Source organism: Eptatretus burgeri, chromosome 14, assembly GCF_056783735.1.
Source record: "Eptatretus burgeri isolate ZD-2024b chromosome 14, Ebu_testis_v1, whole genome shotgun sequence".
Classification (NCBI taxonomy): domain Eukaryota; kingdom Metazoa; phylum Chordata; class Myxini; order Myxiniformes; family Myxinidae; genus Eptatretus; species Eptatretus burgeri.
The window spans coordinates 236,894-258,207 of record NC_140974.1 but is presented as its reverse complement, the minus strand read 5'-3'; the positions used below and the strand labels follow the sequence as shown (position 1 = coordinate 258,207).

Here is a 21,314-nt window from a genome sequence, read left to right as displayed (position 1 = left end):
CCATCGAAACCTGTACTAACCCAATTCATGGTCGGTTTGTGGGCGACTACACCGTCTTCCCCAGCAGGTTTTCTGGTGTGAGGAGGGTGTCCAGATGTGGACACCCAGCAGAACAAAACCAGTCAAAGGGCGGAGGAGCTCCTTGTGAACCAACGGACATCCGTATCCAGTGCGCAACTGTGTCTGCCGAGGTCCTCCTGCAGTTGGGGTACTTTGTTTTCAAGAGGTTGGTGGCAGGATTTGCACTCCGGCCACCGGGAAACACTTGATTCCGCAAAAACCCAGAAATGCAAGGAAACCTGAAACCTCCGTGGGAGTACCTCTGGTGCTGCTACCCTCCACAGGGAAGCTCACCGGATGATGGGATTGGGGAGAAGCCTTCGAGACCCCCATTCCTTGATGACAGGAGGAAAACCACGGGGTAAACCTCCACGGTCAGAGTGCGAAGGTGTGTGGCTCCTGAGGTGTTGACCACCAGACGTCGGTCTCCTTGGGTAAACCTGAAGCGGTCCCTTCACGTGGGTGCTAGGAACGTCCTATCTCGAAAAACAGGACGATCACCTGTCTCTGTTATCATCTGAGCTTAAGCGTATGAACATAGGTATTGCAGCACTCTCTGAGGTTCGGAGACCGGATAGTGGGGAGATCATGGCAGGTGGTTACACTTACTGTTGGTGTGGTCGCTCTGATGGTTACCATGCCCAAGGAGTTGCTGAAGCTGTGTTCAATAAGTTGCCTCCAATGATAATTGAGGTAACACTGGTCAACGAGCGTATTATGAGATTAAGGATTCGTGACTATGATGATACTAAATATTTCAGCACCCACAGGCTCATCGCTGGACTTGGTATTGCAAAGGTGATGGTGTAGCAAAGGAGATTGACGGTGTCCTCGTTGATGGTCGCTGGAGGATGATCCAGAACTGCAGGGTCTACCGGAGTGCTCAGTTCCTCGATACCGACCACACGCTTGTTGTAGAACTCTGAAGTTGCAGCTTAAATTCGGGAGAATGGTACCATCCCAACCTTGGCTGGGTGTTGGCAAGCTCAAGGATGAGAGGGTAGCTGAGGAGTTTGTGAACAGGCTGAGTGGAGATTTGAGGGGTCTGTTGCTTTGGGGAATCCTGAAGAGTTGTGGAGTGCCTTCAAGATCACCGTCCTTGATCTTGCCGGTGGATGTCTTGGAACTCGCCGGAGGACGAAGAAGAATTTGTCTCTCAAGGGCCACTGGATACCCTTAATGGCAGAGCTGAGCTGTTCAGGGAGTTGAGGCGTAAAACTGTACGTGCACTGAGGGTGGACAAGGAGTCCTATGTGCGAGGAATCTGTGAGGGAGTAGAGCATCACCTGTGGTCAAGTGATTCTCGTCCTGCTTATAGGAGAATTCACACATTGCGTTCACCCAAGCCCATCCCTCGGTGTACTGCAGTGAGAGCAGAGGGTGGTAGGCTCTTGACAGAGGAGTCCGAAGTGAAGGTCTACTGGGCCAGTTATTTTGAGTGGTTGTTCCAGGCTGATCTACCAGCTGTTGAGTTGGATGTCAGGAGTGTTACAATCCCTGTTGCTGACCCTCCAATCAACTGTGGTCCACCTTCATTTGTGGAAATACAGGCTGCGGTGAACTGGTTGAAATGGGGTAAAGCTCCAGGGATCTGCGTCATCCATGCTGAACTTCTCAAGGCTGGTGGAAATGCTGTACTCGTGTCGTTGCTTTCCCAGGAAAGATCGCAGCAGATAGTGTTGCCCAAAAGATTGAATGAAAGAAGTACTTTTGAATTGTTGAAGTACTTCTACTGTTAATTATTCAACTATACTTTCAAATAATGTATAATTGTTGAGAATTCCTCAATGCGGAAAAGCTCTGGGTCCACAGGGTAAACCGGGACTCCGCCGAGTCGCACGAGTCTCCTCAGGGTAAACCAACTCCTCAGTTTTACATCATCTCCGTTTATGGTGAAAACAGAAATCCAGTGGCTGGTGGAAGTCTGGCTTGTCCTTCCATCCATCCGTCCGTCAAAAACGAAGAACAAGAACCTTTCTAAGCCTCTGTGCGGGATAACCAGATTTGCAAGTTTGCGTTTGCAGTTTGGCCACACATGTCCTACCTACCCATGCACACAAACAGACTTTCATCGATTCTTATTTGAAGCTGCACCGCTTCCTTCGGGACACGGGTATGATTTTCATTGGGGACGTTAAATGACAAATTCCTCACCTGAAGAGGAAGATCAGGGTCAAGCTCGAACTTGGGCACCCTGTCAGCCCAACTGACAAACTTCTTGGACTCGGGGTCAATGCAGTAATCGAAGACTGTTCCTTGAGAAGGAAACTTGATTGCCTTGAATTCATTCACCCACCACTTACTGAATTCCACACGATAGTCCACAAGCTTGGAGAGGGTTGATAAACAGATGAGACAGGTACAATTGTTACAAATGATGTAAAGTGCGCACAGGTACATCATAAAGGATGCAGCAGAACTAGAAGGTCATTCATTTGCTTCAATCAATACTTCCTGTGTATAGGTAGATGTGTAAGCAAGAGGAGAAAATGAGTGTCAGGGCAGGATGAAAACATCCATCGGCAACAAGAAAAATTAAAAAGGGGGAATATGAATGCTTCCTCAAAACAACAAACAGACAAATAAACAAGCCGGTAGGCGGACATGGGTAGTCGCCTACCCAATAGAACCTGAAGCGATGGGCCCGTTCGATGGGGAATGACCTGAAGATTAAGCACAAGAAAATTCATGATTCTAGCTTCAAGGGTTAATGCTGCAGATTGTTTTTTCGTTAAAATACCCTCACATTTAGAGGTTTTTCGGCCGTTGCTAGGCAACGAAGGAGTCCAGAGCAACGGTTCTTTCTCACACATAACTAGGACATACCATGAACCGACCATACCAGTTTCATGTATATCTGACTCATTGTCTCTGAGATATAACGAACTTCGTTTTTTATTGTTTTCGACCAGGGTTCATTCAAAGTCTATCTTCTCCGACAGTTTTCATAGGATCCGGCTTGGAATGTTTGACAATATGGCTGAATGTACTGCCCACAGTCGCTCGTGGCCCGATTTTTGATTTTCGAAAAATTTGATTTTTTTTGATTTTTCAAAAATTTCAGTCCCGTTGCTAGGCAAGGGTGGTGTACATAGCAACAGTTCTCTTTTGCACACAACTAGGTCATGGTCTGAACCTACCAACCAAGTTTCATCGAAATCGCCATTGTATTAACTGAAATCGCCATTTTAAATACTGATAATAAGGGGAGAACAAATCTAAAAAAAAATTTTTTTGAAAAGAGTATTTTTTTCGACAAGATCGACTACCCAATAATAAGGGGAGAACAAATTTCAAAAAAATATAAAAAAAACAAACATTTTATTCGACTGGATCAACTACCCAACAAGAAAGATGTCACGCAAAGCACGATTGCTTGCAAGATCCATCAAACAAGTTTGACCTCAAAAAATACTTGGTAGTTCAATTCAATGACGAAACACAAATCCTCTTCAAACATCAAGTCAAATGGATGGAAACTGACAATTTCAGAAATGACCACGTAGACTTTTTGGCCAATGTTGACCATTTTCTGGTCTTTGTTGACCATTTTTTGGCCAATGTTGACCATTTTTTGGTATTTGTTGAACTCAAAAATACTTGTTCGCCGAATTCAGTGACAAAATATAAATCCACTTCAGATTTCAAGTCAATGGGATGAAAATTGAGGATTTTAGATAACACCACCTGAACTGTTGGCCTTTGGCCGACGTTGACCTTTTGCTCCATGTTGACCTCAAAAATAATTGGCTGGTTGAATTAAATGACCAAATATGCAATTCCTCTTCAAATCCAAAGTCAATCGGATGAAAATTGAGGATTTTAGATAACACCGCCTGAGCTGTTGGCCTTTGGCCGACATTGACCTTTTGGTCCATGTTGACCTCAAAAATAATTGACTGGTTAAATTAAATGACCAAATATGCAATTCTTCTTCAAATCCCAAGTCAATCGGATGAAAATTGAGGATTTTAGAAACTTGGCCGATGTTGACGTGAAAATTTTTTTTTGTGGTTCTACAAGGTGGAGGAGTTTCGAGAAGATCGGCTCAAAATTGTGACCTGTAGGTGAATGACATACAAACAAACAGGCAAACAGACAAGCAGACGAACAACCAATATGCATGAAAAAATCAACGATTTTCGCAAGAGAAAAATATATAAAAGGAAAACGTTGAAAAAGTCAAATGACCTCTTGAAACCTCACCTGGTCCTGAAACAGGGCACCTCCGAATGCCCAAACCGCAGCAAAAACGAAATACAATTCGTGCAACTCCTTGGAAGAGTCGGTGGGCAAGTTTTCCGGAGTCATCAAAACCTCGAGATACAAAATGGTTTGCACCAAGCTACACTCCGCCACTGGAGCTATCTGAAGGAATAAAAAGAGCCAAAGAAAGAATATTCCCTTTCACTACAACATGGTTAGCTGTTCCACCTGGTGCCAGCAACATAATGCCGGTGTATTTTCTGCCGACACTCTCACCAGACAAATATGTACAGGAGATCGTTCGACATTTTTGACGTGTCGAACAGCATGAGCAAAACCGTCATTACCTCCGCCACCGAAGGTGGATGGGGTTTATGTTTTCAGCCTTGTTTGTCTGTGAGCATGATAGCTCAAAAAGTTGAGGACAAGTTACGACAAAACTTGGCGGATGAGTCGGTTCGGTGACAAGAAGAGGCCGATTCGATTTTGGTTCATGTCCGAATCCAGATCCGGCCTATCAGTGCGATACAAAATGTAAACCGTTCAGCCTGGCGGAGGTATTCGCTCTCCCTTTCTAGCATCGCTTGTGCTAGAGATAAAACACTTCACTGGTGCTAACGCTGTGGCTCTCGTAAAAGGAAAGACCCACAGCAAAACATAAACAAATAAATCAATCGGTCGTTGACGAAAGTCAGAACTGACTCCAACCTTTTTGAATGATGGTGAGCGAGCATGCGCCAAACAGGTGGGAAGGTATTTTTGAAAGAGCATGTGCAGGTTTGCTCTCTGCGTTTGCACTGTTCGTTGTTCAATCCAACTCGTCACAATGCTGTCAAAATAGGAAGGAACGCAAACATCAGCAGGCAAACACAATCAATGTGTTGTTCCCATTGTTGAACATTAATCAATTAATTGTTCAAAAATATCCACCAAAGTTCCTTCGAGAAGATTGTAAGCAGACCATGAGCAGGACAAAGAGATAATGGGTCAATAGGTACAAAAATAATTAACGGATTGATTTGACAGAAAGACTTGTTAACGACAAATGGGAAATTGGCAGGAATGTCAGGCGGCAGACATTTTGTGGTTGTCCGCAACCTTCAGTTTAATCCACCTGAGAAAAATAAAAATAAAAAAAATTTTACATAAGATATTAAAAACTCACAAATTGCAACTTTTTTTTAATGACTTCAAAACAATCACATTTTAAAGGGAAGGCATTGTGAGTGGTAAATTAAATAAACACTGAATCCCACTCTTAATTTCCAATTGGTCACTGGCTTTGACGTCAATACAAATTCTTATTACGGAACCTCGGCATCAAAAGGCTCCGCATCTCGAACAAGCGGTCGCAATGGAGCACGTCGACCCAATTAGAGCATTAAAATTGCATCGGATGTGGCGATAAATGGGAATTGTTTGTCCCAGCTTTGTCCCAGCCGGCTCGATGACGGAAGACACCGTTTGCATTTTTGCCGTCTCCATCCTAACCCCCGTTGGACTCGCATTCGGGGCACAGACAACTTGCTCGTGGTTCTTGTTTCGAATGCAGCATGGGCCGCTGGGTGCATCATTTCTGGAAACACAGCTGTGACGCTGATGCAGTGCCCCTGTTTGCAGGAAACTGCCGCTCGTTCGGCCGACCTCAGAAGGATGGACAGGCTGAGTCAATCGATCCACCTGGTGTTATTTGAACAGCATGACGGGCTCAAACTCAACACCCGAACATCTCAAGCCATCCACCTTCACCGATAAGCCAACGTCAGGCTTGGTAGTGATTTATAATCCACCATTATATCGTTCCGAAGTTCAGGGCCCGTCAGTGTGGAGACACTGTATATGTCTTAAGCAACAATCAGCCATTCTTGCTAAACATCCTTGCTTTGCTGGTTCAAAGCTCTTCTCGACCAAGTTCAAAGCTCTTCTCAAATAAGCTCTTCTCTACCAAGATCGGTGAGGACAGAACTTGATTCCAATCAGTGCGGACCTCATCTGATCTCAACATCAGCGTGCTGCAAACGAACGATGTTGAAAAAAAATTTGTGGTTAATATTAATGGTAAAACACATTCAATGTAGAAAGATACAAAGATTTAAAAAAATTAAAAATCACAAAACATATCGGCCTCAAAAAGAATAAACATTCAAACCCAATAAATCCCTTTCGATGCTGATACAATTGGTCGTGACCGTGTGCACACAACTCACGGATTCCAGCCAAGATCGGTCGGATTGATGTACAAGATGCCTGCTCGGGACACCGTGGCGGGGGTTGCAGTCCGTAGGTGGCTGATTTCAAAAACAAGACGCATTGTCGGGTTCAAAGGGATGCGCTCATTGCTCGCCAGGGTCAAGACCTTTAAAAAAAAAAAAAATCACAACAGAAAATCATGTTTCATCGAATCACCAAGATCAATACAATCCACGGGGTTGGTGAACGGTTCCAGATCTATTCCCAGGTGTATCAAAACTGCAATTTCAAAATAAATAAAAACCAGGCCACGAACGGGTCCGAGTAATCCGATACGTTACTCACTCGGATTACTGAAACGGATTACCAAGGAGACAATGTCATCAGTAACGTCCGAGAAAGTAATCTTTCAAAGTAACCCTACAGGTACCGAGGAAAGGTGGCACACCTTGTTGTCGTCCATGACTGTGTTCAGAGATTCGATCCACATGGGATCGATATCCCCGTCCAGGATGATCCACTTCGGTCCGCCGTGGGTGACGTTCGCCAAGTCACGCATCACCGTCGAAAACAAGCCTTGATGGAAAAAGTTACAGAAATTGTTGAACCGACTCGCTTTCCGTGGAGGTGAAACGAAACAAGATGAACCGAGAGAAGGGCACTCGGGGAGAGCGTACCTCCGCCAGGCTGAAGAGGTTCACGTTTGGATACCCACTGATCTGGATCCGGACCTGAACCAAAATCGAATCGGCTTCTTCTTGTCACCGAATCAACTCGTCCACCAAGTTTCGTCCGAATCCGTCCGCAACGTTTCAAATATCGTTTTGGGCCCAATGTCACATCGGTCAAGAATCACTTAAAAATTCTCGTATCCGGATCTGGATTTTCACCGAAATTGAACCGATTCATCCATGTTAAACACCAAACCTGCCCAACAAATTTTGTCCGAATCCGTCCTTAATGTTTTGAGATATCCTGTTCATAGACAGGCGGACAGGGTGTGAAAACACAGCCTCTGCCCACCTTCGGTGGCGGAGGGAACGAGAAAGCTTCTCAAAATGCAAAGGCCGTCCGCATCGGCTTTTACACTCAAACTAAACTCCACAAAAACAAGAACCAATTTACATTTATCGATTATTTAGTGTTCTCCATGTTCTCACGATCAAGGTTTGTTGAAAATTTGATGACAAAAGCTCTAGTGGTAAAAAGGTTACAGCCTGGACGGACGCGCGCACGCACGCACGCACGCACGCACGCACACACACACGCGCGCACACACACACACACACACACACACACACACACACACACACACACACACACACACACACACACACACACACACACACACTTACACTCTTTGAAATCAATAAAATCTGCACATCACAATCTTCATTTTCCAAGATGTAAATCCCAGAAGTGTGAGTGAAGATGTCCCTTCAAATCAGGGCACGACTGCACCGGGGTCAGCCCGAGTCGCACGGGGAGTGCTTTTGAAGAGGACATACCGTCTTTCCACTCGCGCGTTGCTGGGTTGATGATGCCAAACAGCTCGTCGCACGTCACCGCCTTGGGATCAAGGTCCACGGTCACTGGTCGGAGCTTCATGTCGTGGTAGGTTTTGTTCAATGACAGCAGAACCTGGTCAACACATTAAAAAAAAGATTCACTGATTTGGGTTGGTGAGTTTGGCTATCAGGGTCATCTCTCATCTTTTCAATGTTGTCTGTCTGCTGTTCAGCCTTACATTACAGTCTACTGATGGTAATCATGACAGTCATTCCGCAAAACAAACGAAAAGAAGAAAGAAATTTGAAAACCCACTCCGTGGGAGTACCTCCTGTGCGGCTGCAATCCACCTGGCAGCTCACCGGATGACAGGATTGGGGCAAAGCCTTCGGGACCCCCAATCTTTGAGGAGAGGAGGAAAACCGTGGGGTAACCTTCTGCGGTCATGTGTCGGGGTGGTGCTGAGGTGTCGTCCACCGGACGGTGGTCTCCTTTGGTTAACTTGAGGCGGTTCCTTCGGGTGGGTGCCTGGAATGTCCTATCCCGAAGAGAGGGTGATCACCTGTCTCTGTTATCTGAGCTCAAAGCGTTTGGACATCAGTATTGCAGCACTCTCTGAGGTTCGGAGACCGGATAGTGGTGAGATCATGGCGGGTGGTCAGACCTACGATTGGTCTGGTCGCTCCAATGGTTACCATACCCAAGGAGTTGCTGTAGCTGTGTCCAAGAAGCTGACTCCAATGATAATTGAGGTAACACCGGTCAACGAGCGTATTATGAGACAAAGGATTCGTCACTCCTTGGGTGTCATTTCTCAAGTCTCTGTTTATGCTCCGAATGAGGCAGGAGACCTCACCGTGAAGGACCCATTCTATGCCACACTCGAATCTGTGGTTGATCAGTGCCCCAGACGAGATACTCTTCTCGTCTTGGGGGATTTCAATGCATCGACTGGAACTGATAGGGATGGTTATGAGACATGTGTTGGTCCCCATGGGTCTGGAACTGAGAAGCAGAGAAGCACCGAGTTCCTTGACTTTGCAAGAAGTCATGGACTTAGGGTGGCTGGTTCATGTTTCAGCGCTCACAAGCTCATCGCTGGACTTGGTATTCCAACGCTGGCGGTGTGGCAAAGGAGATTGACGATGTCCTCGTTGATGGTCGCTGGAGGATGATCCAGAACTGCAGGGTCCAAGGGTGATCGCCAGGACTGCAACAACTTTCGAGGGGTGACGCTGCTCTCAGTGCCGGGCAAGGTCTTTGCTCAGATAATTCTTGATAGGGTTCGCCTCCATCTGCTTGAGCACCCGCGTCCAGAGCAGTCAGGCTTTACACCAAAGAGGTCAACAATTGACCGTAACCTTGCTCTTCGTGTCCTCACCGAACTCAGACGAGAGTTTCGGCAGGGGCTGCTTGCAGCCTATGTTGATCTCTGTAAAGCGTTTGATGCAGTGAATCGGGATGCCCTCTGGAGGATTCTTGGCCTTCATGGGGTGCCACCAAACCTGATCGATCTGATGTCTGAACGATACTCTGGAACTGAGAGTGCTGTGAAGTGTGGTGGTACCATCTCTGACTTATTTCCAGTTGTTACTGGAGTTCATCAGGGGTGTGTTCTGGCCCCCACACTTTTCAGCACTTGTATAGACTGGATTTTAGGGAGGATGTCGGAGAGATCAAGCTGCGGTGCATCGTTGGGGAATGTTAAGATGTCTGACGTTGATTTCACAGATGATGCAGTCATCTTTGCGGAGACTCTAGATATCCTTTTGGAGGCCCTCGAGGTGCTTAATGAGGAGTCGGAGCCGCTGGGATTTCGGGTTTCTTGGGTCAAAACTAGGATCCAGGCTTTCAATGACATCTTGAATGCTGCTGTCCTGTCTGTACCTGTTTGTGGTGAGGATATTGAGGTCATGGAGAGATTCACTAACCTTGGCAGTGATATTCATGTCTCTGCCGACTTTGAGCCTGAGGTCAACAGACGTCTGGGTCGGGCCTGGGAAGTCATGGATTCACTGAATCATGGGGTGTGGTGCTGCCGGTACCTGTGCAGGAGAACGAAAGTCCGAGTCTTCAGGTCTTTGGTGCTTCCAGTCTTGCTCTATGGATGTGAGACTTGAACTCTGACCAGGGATCTGAGACGGATACTTAATTCCTTTGGTACCAGGTCTCTTGGGAGAATCCTTGGCTGTCTCTGGTCGGACTTTGTGTCCAACGAGCAGTTGCTGAGAGTCAGATGAGATTTGTTACCTGATAGTCGGTGAGCGATAGATGCGGCTGTATGGACATGTGGCTCGTCTTCCTGACGCTGATCCTACTCACCAGATTCTCTCAGCGAGGGAGTCTCGTGAGTGGAGGAGGCCAATGGGCCGACCACGTGCCTCGTAGTTGCAGCAGGATGATCAGCATCTCAAGGAGATGGGTTTGTGCCAGACATCTGCCTGGGGGATGACCAGACGGAGGACCCTGGAGTCCCGGTGGAAAGTGGATGCAGCGACACGCCGCTTCGGCGCATGCTCCCAACCTGACCTGACTTGACAGGTCGGATCTGGATCCGAACCTGAACGAAAATATAATCATCTTGTTCATGTCACCGAACCAACTCATCCACAAAGTTTTGTCATAACTCCGTCCACAACTTTTTGAGATATCATGATGTGTTTTGTTTTTGACACCATCGTTCAATGGTGAAGAATCATTGAGAAAATTATCTGGATTCGGATCTTCACCAAAATCCAATCAATTCGTCCTTGTCACACACCCAACCTGTCCACCAAGTTTTGTCCAAATCCGTCTGCAATATTTTTGAGATATGCTGCTCACGGACAGACAAACAGAGAGACAAACAGGGCTGAAAACAACATCGCTGCACCTTCGTGGCGGAGGTAAGAAGAGTCAAGAATTCTATAATCGTGTGTTTCAGAATGATTACCTTTACCAAATGTACAGCAGCCATCACAACCGAAACTCACAACTCAAAGAAAGAATAACATTAAAATGGAGTCCATTCGCAAAGCCAAACATGTCAGGAAGAGCACGATTCCCCCTTCGTCTGTAGATAAAACGATTCGACCAACGTGTCCTTACCGGTCATGACTCACTGGTCTGAAACATGGCTTTTCCTTCCGGTCATGACTTATGGTTTGAAACATGGCTTTTACAAGAAACACGACTCAGAATCTGGAAACAAGCCAGTGATCAATGTGACAGAAAGAGTTGTGAACAACGAATAGCAAATGACACAACACACTGCATGAACACAAGAGCCAAGCTGAACACTGAACAGAGCCAATCAACAAATGAGATACAGAAGCAGACCACCGAAAAGATGAAAAGACTGACATTGAGAACGATGCTGCAATAACACGGATGCAGTGGGAAGAGCACTGGGAGGAATGACATCATTGGTAGAGAAGGCCTTGGTCAAGCAGTATCTATCCAGGCTGATGATGATGATGATTATGATGATGCTGCTGAGGATGATGACATTGTTTGATCACTCTCTCCATCGTTCATTCACTTTCACATGCACACAAGTAAAGAGCGCAACGTTGAGAGATGGCCTGATGTGTGTCAGCATGTTGATGAATCCCCTCGGTGTGGATCTCACCTGGGATTTTCCAGTGCCCGCGTTGCCGATGACGAAGACCGAGTGTCGAACCTGAAGGAGCTCGTGAAGCTGGACGACCTTCAACACAAAATTATCCTCGGCTTGAAGTTTCAGCCCGAGCACCGATTTACGCACCACCTGGCGTGCACACAGATGAGGCAACGTTCTGATAAACTGGGATTTACGTAGGGCAAATGGAGGGAGGGGAGCCAGCCCAGAGGGGAGAGCAGTACTCCATCAAAGGCCTTGTAGGTGGATTGGAGTTCAGGTGTGCCAAGCAAGGAGGATGCCCAGTCGGCGGATGACTTTGGAAGCCAACTTCAAAATGTGGTTTCCCCATCAAAGATCATGGTTGTTCGTGAGACCCAGGAGTTTGAACGATTGAATTCCCTGAATAGGATTGTTAAGAAAGTGGATATATTAAGGTTTGCCAGATGGGCCTTTCGGAGAGAGAGATAGTGAGAGTGTGAGATTTGTCAGGGTTGAAAGACATTTTATTCCAAGTGTTTGACCACCTTGTGATTTTTTTTTCAAGGTCTGAAGAGAGGGAAGAGGCTGCAGCCTGCCTGTCTGAAGGATGAGGATGTCATGGCAAAGGGAAAGGGTGTCGTCATTAGTAAATCGATCAATGGGATTTTTCTACTCAGAGAGATCGTTGATGAAGGTCAGAAATAGGACTGGACCCAGAACACTGCCTCCGGGCACTCCAGCCTTGACAGGGAGAGGAGATGAAAGGATTCCATTGAGTGCCACACAATGGCAACGATAGTGGAGGAAGTCAGTGAGCCAAGTGTGGAGTTGGTTGTGGATGCCATAAGCAGAGAGAAAACTAAATATTCAGGCAAGTCTCACTCTGGAAGGATCATCAAACGAATCCACCAGTCTCTTTCTCAGATAAACCACGAGAAGAGGGTTCAGTCTCTTGAACTTCGAGGCCTCAGCATCAGCACCTCTCTTGGGCTGCCCGTACGGCAAAGCTGTCCTCCAAAGTCAGCCAAAGACAAAGCATCCTTAAAAATTCCAACTCATTCCTTGAAAAATCAGACTGACCCACTTTGTCTGCAGCTCAATGACATACTGCTCTTCCCTATGGGCTGGCAGCTTCAGCATCACATCTGTCTCTAAAGGAAGCTATGGAATCTACAGCTTGCTCCCTCTGCTCTTTCATCCCTCCACCACTCCCAAATCCTTTCAGGTCACACGTATTCTTCCCGTAGCCACCTCTTCTTTGCAAGGCTTCCATTGATCACCATCACATCAGGTCGTACTCCATCCATCGCTACCAAGTGATCTTTTATACTCTTATTAGCCCTACCAGCTCCTTTGAGGTTGCTGTATGTCCTTCTCTCCTACATGTTCATTCATCTATTTGTTTATTTCAACCAGGTGTTGGGCCACAACCCCACTGTGAGTGCGTTGACATCGATTTTGTCACCTCCCTCTTCCGTGGCCTCAGATTTTGCAGATAAATAATGTAAAAAATATATAAAAACAGATTTATCTGAATAGAGACAACCGCTCCCTTTGGAACAGCCTGGGGGTGGGTGGGGGGAGGATGGGGGATAGTGGGGGAGATGTTTTAGACACCACAAACAGGTTGACATGTGGCAGGTGGAATTTCCTGATGATCAGGAGGTATGCAGCAACAGCTTGGTGTGGCATTTTCTTCCTGGACAGTTACCCACTTTTTCAAAGTCCAAGTCCTGCTTGCGAGGAACATCCATTGCTGGAAAAAGGTCTCCGATGAGCCCGAGAAACACGGGCATGTCATCAGTAACAATCTTAGGAACATTGAAGTCTCGTAGAGCTCTCATGAGAATCTCGCCCTCAGCCTTTTTCGGGTCACTCCGTTTCAGGGAACCGGCCACGACCAACACCGACTTGATAGCACGAAGTCCCCAGTCATAATGATCCTACAGTTAGAAACAAGATAAATGGTTAAAATCATACAACTATAAAGGAACATGATAAACAATTACAATTATCATGGTTATGATGAGATGAAAGTGGAAAAAAAGGGAAACGGCCAAATGATTAATTGTTATAATGGTTAATGGCAAGTATTTTAGGAAAAGGACCATGTTGTTGGTTTAAATTAATCAAACTGTTAAATACTGGATATTATATCCTGTGGATTCAACTTTTCGACTATGCTCAAACAATGATGACATTAAAGGTCCACACAATCAGAAATTAATCTTTTGTTTAATTAATGGATACGGCTTCATCAACACTGAATCGTTGATCTTTTCTTCAATAAATATCTTGGAAGATCTTAATGTTATTTGGTGCCATTTTATGCTCGATTGGCCCCGCCCCCAAAACGCTCGATTGGCCCCGCCCCTCCAAGCAATGAGAAATTCATGTTTAGTTTAATTAATGTATATGGCTTCACTTAACACTTAATCGTTTTTTTTATTGAATAAATATCTTTAAAGGAAGATTTTAATGTTATTTGGTGACATTTTATGCCCGATTGGCTCTGCCCCTCCCATGACGTCATCTCAATAAGGGGTTCACGCATGTCCGGTCTGACAGCACCTTCTACATTATGATTTTGATTGTCGCCGTAATCTGGGGATTCTTGATCAGAAAATTCTTCGTCAAACTCACTTTCCGACGAGTCTGAAGTGAGTTGTGCGCCCGTTATCCATTCCGTGCTGACAATCTTTCCCTCGATGACGTCATGGCAGTTTATCTGGAATTTTTAGGGTTAGGGTTAGGTGTTAGGGTTAGCTGTTGGGGTTAGGATTAGCTGTTCGGGTTAGGGTTAGCGTTAGGGTTAGGGTTAGGGTTAGCTGTTAGGGTACCCGACTGGGTTTGCTTTTTTAACTGTCGCACCTCAAAAAATTATTAGGATTAAAAACCACGTTGAGTTCTTTGTTTACTACTTAAAACAAAAAAAAATTCAACCAATATTTTTAACCAGAGTGCCCACAAAGTCTTGCTTGGTTTGGGTGTAACAACATTTTTAAACCGGAACAAGAATTTGTGGACACCCTGAATTTTACTTTCTTTAACATTGCACAGATAGGATCCGAAAAATTAAACAAAGGACCTTCCAAATCAATGTAATTGAAACAAAAGGTGAACAAGGTCACTCGGATATTTGGAACAATTGAAAACTCCACTCCCTGTGCTGCACCTGTTTTGAAAGGAGTTCTTTGCACAGCGTGTAGAGTGTAATAAATTTCCTCGCCAGAATCCTTGCTTGGAGAAATCCCTCAGCCACAAGCATGATCTCACAGATGAGTTCAAAGTCAGGAACCACCATGGCACACGGCCTGGTCCAAAAGGAAAAAGAACATACCCCAACGGCACAATCAAACACGTGTCAAACCATGAAACTCCTCCACTAAAACACTTGTTCTGTGACCCAGCAGATCCGAAATAACTTTTGGTTACTTTCAGTGAGATTTCCTTGTCATGTATGAATTTCATATTTGACTACATTTGATTTTTCTCATGTATGTACCGAACCTTGGGGGGGGGGAACCATGTGGTTGTGCAAAGAAACATGGTGGTGGTGAGAAACAATGGAAAGTGCAATGATATTGTCATGTCGGAGGCTTCCGTTAGCACGGGCCGTCTCGGTGCTGGGATCTTTCGTCCTGTGAATGGTCGAACGGTTTCCTGTTACTGCCACTGCGTTCAGTTATTAATTAATCTTTATCGTTCCCCGAGGTCGCCCAAATGAACCGAAACTGGCGGCACACACACACACACACACACAGGAGGCAGATGGATCGAACACGTGTATCACCTTTTTAAGGATTTACTTGTCATATGAATATGGGGGAAAAGGTGGACGGCATGAGCAGTTCGGAACAAACCAGGCGAATCAACAGACACAAAGAGGGAGAAGGGAACATGCAAACTGACAAACAATGATGACAAATAAATAAAACCGAACCCACTTGAGGCAGTACACATCGCACTTGGTACAAACATTAAAATCACAGGCAAGGACTTTCCTTTGGCACGATGTGCAGGATGGAAGGCGATGACGCAGCCCGTTATGGAAGCCAGCGACTAAGTTAGCAAGTGACAAAGTGAGCCAATGAAGAGACAAGCTAGCGACGAGGAGCACCTTGGGACGTGCTACCAGAACCAGCCAACATGACCGTCTCTCGTTGGCACCTCTTCTTCATTCTCCTGCACGACGGGAGTTCTCATGTCTGTTCTCTCGTCCTCTCCTCATCCTTCCGGTGTAGTTCCTCCTTCAGGCCGTCCCACCAACAGGGCGGCCCCAATAAAAGGAAGTCTTTTCCATTTTTTCCAAGCTACCATAGCTTGCACACATCGGCCTGAGAGATCATGATCGGCCTTTTCGGAGCGTGTGACGCTTGTGTCTCTCTGTGATGGGAAATCCTCACCTGGTCCCACCCACAAACAAGAGGTGTTTACGCATACACTATTACTCTCACTAACCTGTCTGGAAATTACGTACGCTGCCTCCTCAGCGTCATGTGCAACAAAAAGACTGACTCTGTCTGACAGGTCCCTGTCAAATGGCAATCCGACCTACTCGAAACACACGGTTTGTGTTCCATTTGGCACATTCTAGCCATGGATCCCCCTTCCATGTAACAATATCTTACCGGTGTTCCCTTTAACCTTCAAGTGCTTACATTATGTAAGAATTATCTATTTATTAAATTATATACAATGTGAAGGCTCGTATAAGAGATAACACACAGAACGTATAACAATGGGAGCAGGAGACAGGAGGGATGGGAGAGCCGAGGACAATCCGACGCCGCGCGGTGCTCCTCGAAATGGAGTGGTGAATTGTGGCGATGCAGAGGTACGAGGAGGAGTGGGAATGTTTTTCCCGTGTGCGGGAGGCGTTTGTGGTCAAAGTGGTGAGATTTGGTGAGCGAGGTTCGGAGTAAGGTGAGGTGCCGGTTGGGAATTGGCGTGCAGATTTGACTTGAAATAATGGCACCAAGTTCCCGGAGCAGGCTGTCTTGTGTGCAACGGGGATGATCCGAGCCACGGGAGGCATCGCGGTGTGCTTATTAAACAATTGTCTATTGAATGGTGTGTTTTCTTGCATGCTTGTGTACAATGGCGAAAAGGAAAGGGTTAGAGTTGGGGTCGGAGCATGAATCAGAAATATTTATTCGACCTTACTACGAGTCCCAAACAACGCACTCCGTCCCGTTAACCCACCAGACATGAGGGGAGGACGAACTACATGAATACTAATGAAATAACTGCCTGGGGATCACTGTATGTTCGGTGCCATTGCCTTGGAGGCATGCGGTTTTGCAGAACCGCCACAATATCATGTTCGATTCTGAGACCAATATTTAATTCCCAGGAAACAGGATGAACGCACAGACCTGAAGCGGGCTTTGAGGTTTTCTGGAAGCTCCGTCCGACCTGCGTAGCCCGGGTTCATGGTGATGAACATACCGACAGATGGCTCCAGGGAGATTATCTCACCGAGGAAATTTAATTTCTTTTTCTTGTCACGGATCGCATCTTGAACAGCTTTGACCTGATTGTCATGAACACAAAACCAGATCAAAAATACACTTTGTTCACATCAATGCACAAACCTGATTGCTATGCATCAGACGTTGACTTCAACCTGGCTGGTACCCCCAATGGTTTTTAAAATGGCAATAAATATGATTTGTGTAAAAAACAGGAAATTCAGCACAAAGAGTCAAACCTGAACGGCTACAACGGAGAGAACCTCCACAGAGATGCGGTTGAACTCATCGAAGCAGCCCCATGCTCCGGTCTGAGCCAGGCCTTTGAATATGTCTCCGCATGACTGCGGGGATGGTGACGTCGTGGAAGCATGTCGGTGCACATTGAGCATTACGTTTAAATTCACAATCAAAATACAAAAACGTTTCATGAAAAGGACACGGTAATCATGAAGAGATTAAAAACATACAAGTCGATATAAATGCAACGAGAAGGGCACTCAGTAGAGTGTGTACCTCTGCCAGATTTATTAGTTTCTAGTTTCCGTTTTGTATCCCACCGATAGGTCGGATCTGGACTCGGACCTGAACTCAAGTCCAATTGGCTTGTTTGTGTTACCAATCCAACTCATCCACCAAGTTTCGTCATAATCCATTCATATATTTTTGAGATGTTGTGCTGTGTATCATTTTTGGTCAAGCGTCAAGCAGGATTTGAACTCAGGACTTTCAGATCCCAAGCTCACCTCCCTAACCATTAAGCCAACAGCAGGCACACCCAACCTGTCCACCAAATTTAGTCCGAATCTGTCCACAACTTTCATCGATATCCTGTTCACAGCCAGACAGGCGGAGGTGAAAACATAACCTCTGCCCACCTTTGGCGGAGGAGACAATACCTGGAAGAGAGAAACAATGAAAAGGAAGACACGAAATTAGATTTTAAAACGAATGAAAAAGAACCAGAAAGCATCTGAAAGTGCAAGACCCGTCCACATCCGTTGGTTGTATTTGAACCTCTCCTTCCGTGTGCCGAATATGACGAAAACAGATTTTCGTAAAAGTTAAAATACAAAAAAAGTTGACGGTTTTATGCGACCTTGACCTTTTGACCTCAAAAGCAAGAGGCTTCACTGACCCAATATGCAAATTCTTTAAATTTCAACTCAATCCGATGGAAAGCGATGATTTTTTGCAACCTTGACCTTTTGATCTAAAAAAAAAACAATCGAATAATATTCGTGTCCATCCGACGTAAGATTCCTTGCCGTGTGATGTCGTACCTTGTAATCCATTTGCTCAGAACAGTTAAAGACGCAGACCATGATGCCAAGAGCCCTCCCAAGGTCTTTGGTGGTCTCAGTTTTCCCTGTGCCAGCTGGCCCAGCAGGGGCACCACCCATGATGAGATGGAGAGACTGTGTCAACGTAATGTAGCACCTTAAGGTCGAAAGTAAAGACGGAAGAATTAGCATTGGATGAAGCACTGATAATAAAAATAATAATAATTTAAAAAAATAATAAAAATAATAATGGAAGCTTTCGTGAGATTGAAAGTTGAGTGCAGTTAATCCATGTATTTGATGGATCTTTTTTTACCGACATTCAATTAAAAATCTTGTCTGCTGATTGCATCATCACTTATGCACAGGTATGCTGTCAAAGCAGTGCCCGCAACCACCCTCCCTTTCTCTGTGAACCGAATTTGGCCAATACGAGGATGACAACATGCAGTGGCTTTGGGAATCAAACCCAAAGTAAACAGTTCAAAAGGCTCTGAGCCTGTACTGTCAGGCAGCCAAAGCTCGTAAACATGGACATCAGATCGAAAACGATTTAAAATGTGTCTTTGTCGCTGTTTTTATCCAGAGAATGAACTTTGTTGAAGCACATGAGCAGAATAAGGAGGGACACGAGTTCCATCCGTAAAGACACAGCCGAGTCCGCACAGTGTCGGTGAATGAGGTGAGACAGGCCTGTCTGTAAGAGGTGTGATGACGAGACGAGGCGTGTTCCCAAGGTATTCGTAGCAGTAGCGAAACTGAGCGTCACAGATGTTTGCAAAGCAATGTCCGTTGTTGTCATCCCAGCGGTGCCGAAGCTGCGACTGCCAGGTAAATGCCTGTTCGTTGTCCACCTGTCCAGGAAACAAGAACATGTTCGCTGTCTACCTCCCAGGAAACAAGAACCAAAGAGGTGTCTCAAACATTTCAACAATGATCTTTATTACACCGAAAGAGGTGTGTGAACTGCTGATATTTTCCAGTGCAAGTGAAGCATGCGGTTCCGCAGTTACATATATATATATATATATATTTATATATATATATATATATATATATATATATATATATATATATATATATATATATATATATATATATATATATATATGTAATTAATATTGCTTTGGTTACCCGAGAGGGAGAGCATACATGGTCACGAAGGTGACCCGAGGATCAGTTATTTCATGTCTTTCTCTGGAGTCCTTGGTCCCTCGTTAAAGGTTGTTTGAGAGGGCATGTGTTGGCTCGGCTGTATTTGACCCGTGTCATGTCTTCCCCCCATCTTCCCCTGTGTTTCTTTCAATCTTTCTGTTTTTTTTACAACTCAAATGACCTGGCTTTTTTTGTTTCGTCTCGCTTCCTTCTTGGTACTGCGGTGCAGTAATTGGTCTTTATTTTGATTCCTTCACACCGTCGTTCTGTTCAATCCTTCCGCTAGTTTCAATAGTCCCTCCTTGACGCCATCAGTCCATTTCCCTTCTCTGTCTTTCTCAATCTACCAATTACCTTCCCTTCATCAAAGCGTCAAACGCATATTGAACTCACATATCCGGGACGCCAGAGAGGACTCGCCTCTGGGTCTGGGCACTTCAAGGATGCGACTGCGTGTCCCCATCGAGTCACCACCACTGCCCATCTTCCACATCCATTTCCCTCTGCATTCTCCTGTATATTTGTGCAACATGAGGGAGGAAAGGAAAAGACTGCTTTTCTTTTCTCCATACTTTACTGTTTATTTTCAAGTCCTTCTTGTTTTATTCTTCCTCCCCCCCCCCCCATCCCGAAGTGAATGATGGCCAAGTCTTTTGTATGAGTCAGACTGAAGAATAAGAATATGTGTTATGGTTAAATCTGCTCTGATGTGCCTTTTTGCTTTCTTGGTTATAAATATTTTCTTTTAAATGATTGCTTGCTTGTGTGTTTGTAATAAATAATTGTTTGTTGTTATTTCCAATCTGTCTCGGTTGTCTTTTCCTTTATTGGTCCGACACAGTGCACAAGTATTGTTGGACGGGAAGTTGTGCTGCAATAATTTGCTTTGTTAGCCAGCGCACACTCACTGTAACGCTCGGCAGAAATCCGAGTGTGCGCTGAGGGCACGTGACCCCAATTATCCGGCTGTCCACAGGTAAGGAAGGTATCACGCGAAGTAGTGTAACCCTGCCCAGAATGGCTGTACCTATCGGCGTTCGCGGTTGTCTCGCAACCTGCAGTGCATGGAGTTATCTGTGCCCGGTAGCCTCAGGCGTTCGGGAGGGACCTAAGTGCTCCCCCTCGTGGCAGGCCTCAAATCCTGGATCCATGAAAATACTTTCAAAACCTAGATTATAAAAGGAGCCACCCCTGTCTGTCTGTGCGTTTGCTTGTCGTGAGAACTAATTGACTGATTTCAATGAAACCAACCAAGGTAGATTCGGGGAACTCCCAGGAAGGTTTGTGACCCCCCCCCCCCAATTTTTTTTTTTTAAAGGAAAGTTTGTATGTGGTTACATCATGGGCACACGCGGTGAAACCGCAAACGCTAACTTGCGACTGGTTATCCCCGCACGGAGGGCAGGATCTCCCAGGAATCCTTTTTTGTCCTTGCTCCATAGATTGGCCATCGCGGTAAAGATTGGTGTCCCCGTCAGTGAAGCAACCGGTCTGACATGCTGGTGAGACCAATAACAGTCCACGGGATTTGGTGAGGGTAAATGTTTTGTTGAAAGTTGTAACATTCAAAATAACAACTGTATTATGGACGTGCACAGACGGAGGAGGATAGGGGTTTTGCGTGAACCGTCGGACATGATGAAGCTTGAGGAAGTTTCACAGTTCCAAGTTCCCTTTCTGAGACCTTCCACCACAATGTTAAGAGACCTTTGTTGTTATGATCTTCTCAACCACATCCCGGGCATGGACGTCAATGGTGCACACCGTCATAATTTTTTGCCGATCGCCAGCACTGAGGTTCCCGACCAGCAGGTGTATCTGAGCATTCAGCTGGCTCACCTGAAACAAACACGGCCC

General features: G+C 45.6%; 1 protein-coding gene across 1 annotated transcript in view; it reads right to left on the bottom strand.

Moving 5' to 3' along the window:
• LOC147012521 (dynein axonemal heavy chain 17-like) overlaps positions 1-21,314 on the bottom strand; it is a 138,142-nt gene that overhangs the window by 1,931 nt on the left and 114,897 nt on the right. The window contains 14 exon segments of the mRNA XM_085855736.1: positions 2,215-2,388; positions 4,267-4,428; positions 4,975-5,095; positions 6,474-6,622; positions 6,905-7,032; positions 7,965-8,097; positions 11,576-11,713; positions 13,261-13,488; positions 14,721-14,859; positions 16,924-17,081; positions 17,259-17,363; positions 18,303-18,459; positions 18,996-19,156; positions 21,165-21,296. Of these exon segments, the coding sequence (XP_085711862.1) occupies positions 2,215-2,388; positions 4,267-4,428; positions 4,975-5,095; positions 6,474-6,622; positions 6,905-7,032; positions 7,965-8,097; positions 11,576-11,713; positions 13,261-13,488; positions 14,721-14,859; positions 16,924-17,081; positions 17,259-17,363; positions 18,303-18,459; positions 18,996-19,156; positions 21,165-21,296 (2,085 nt within the window).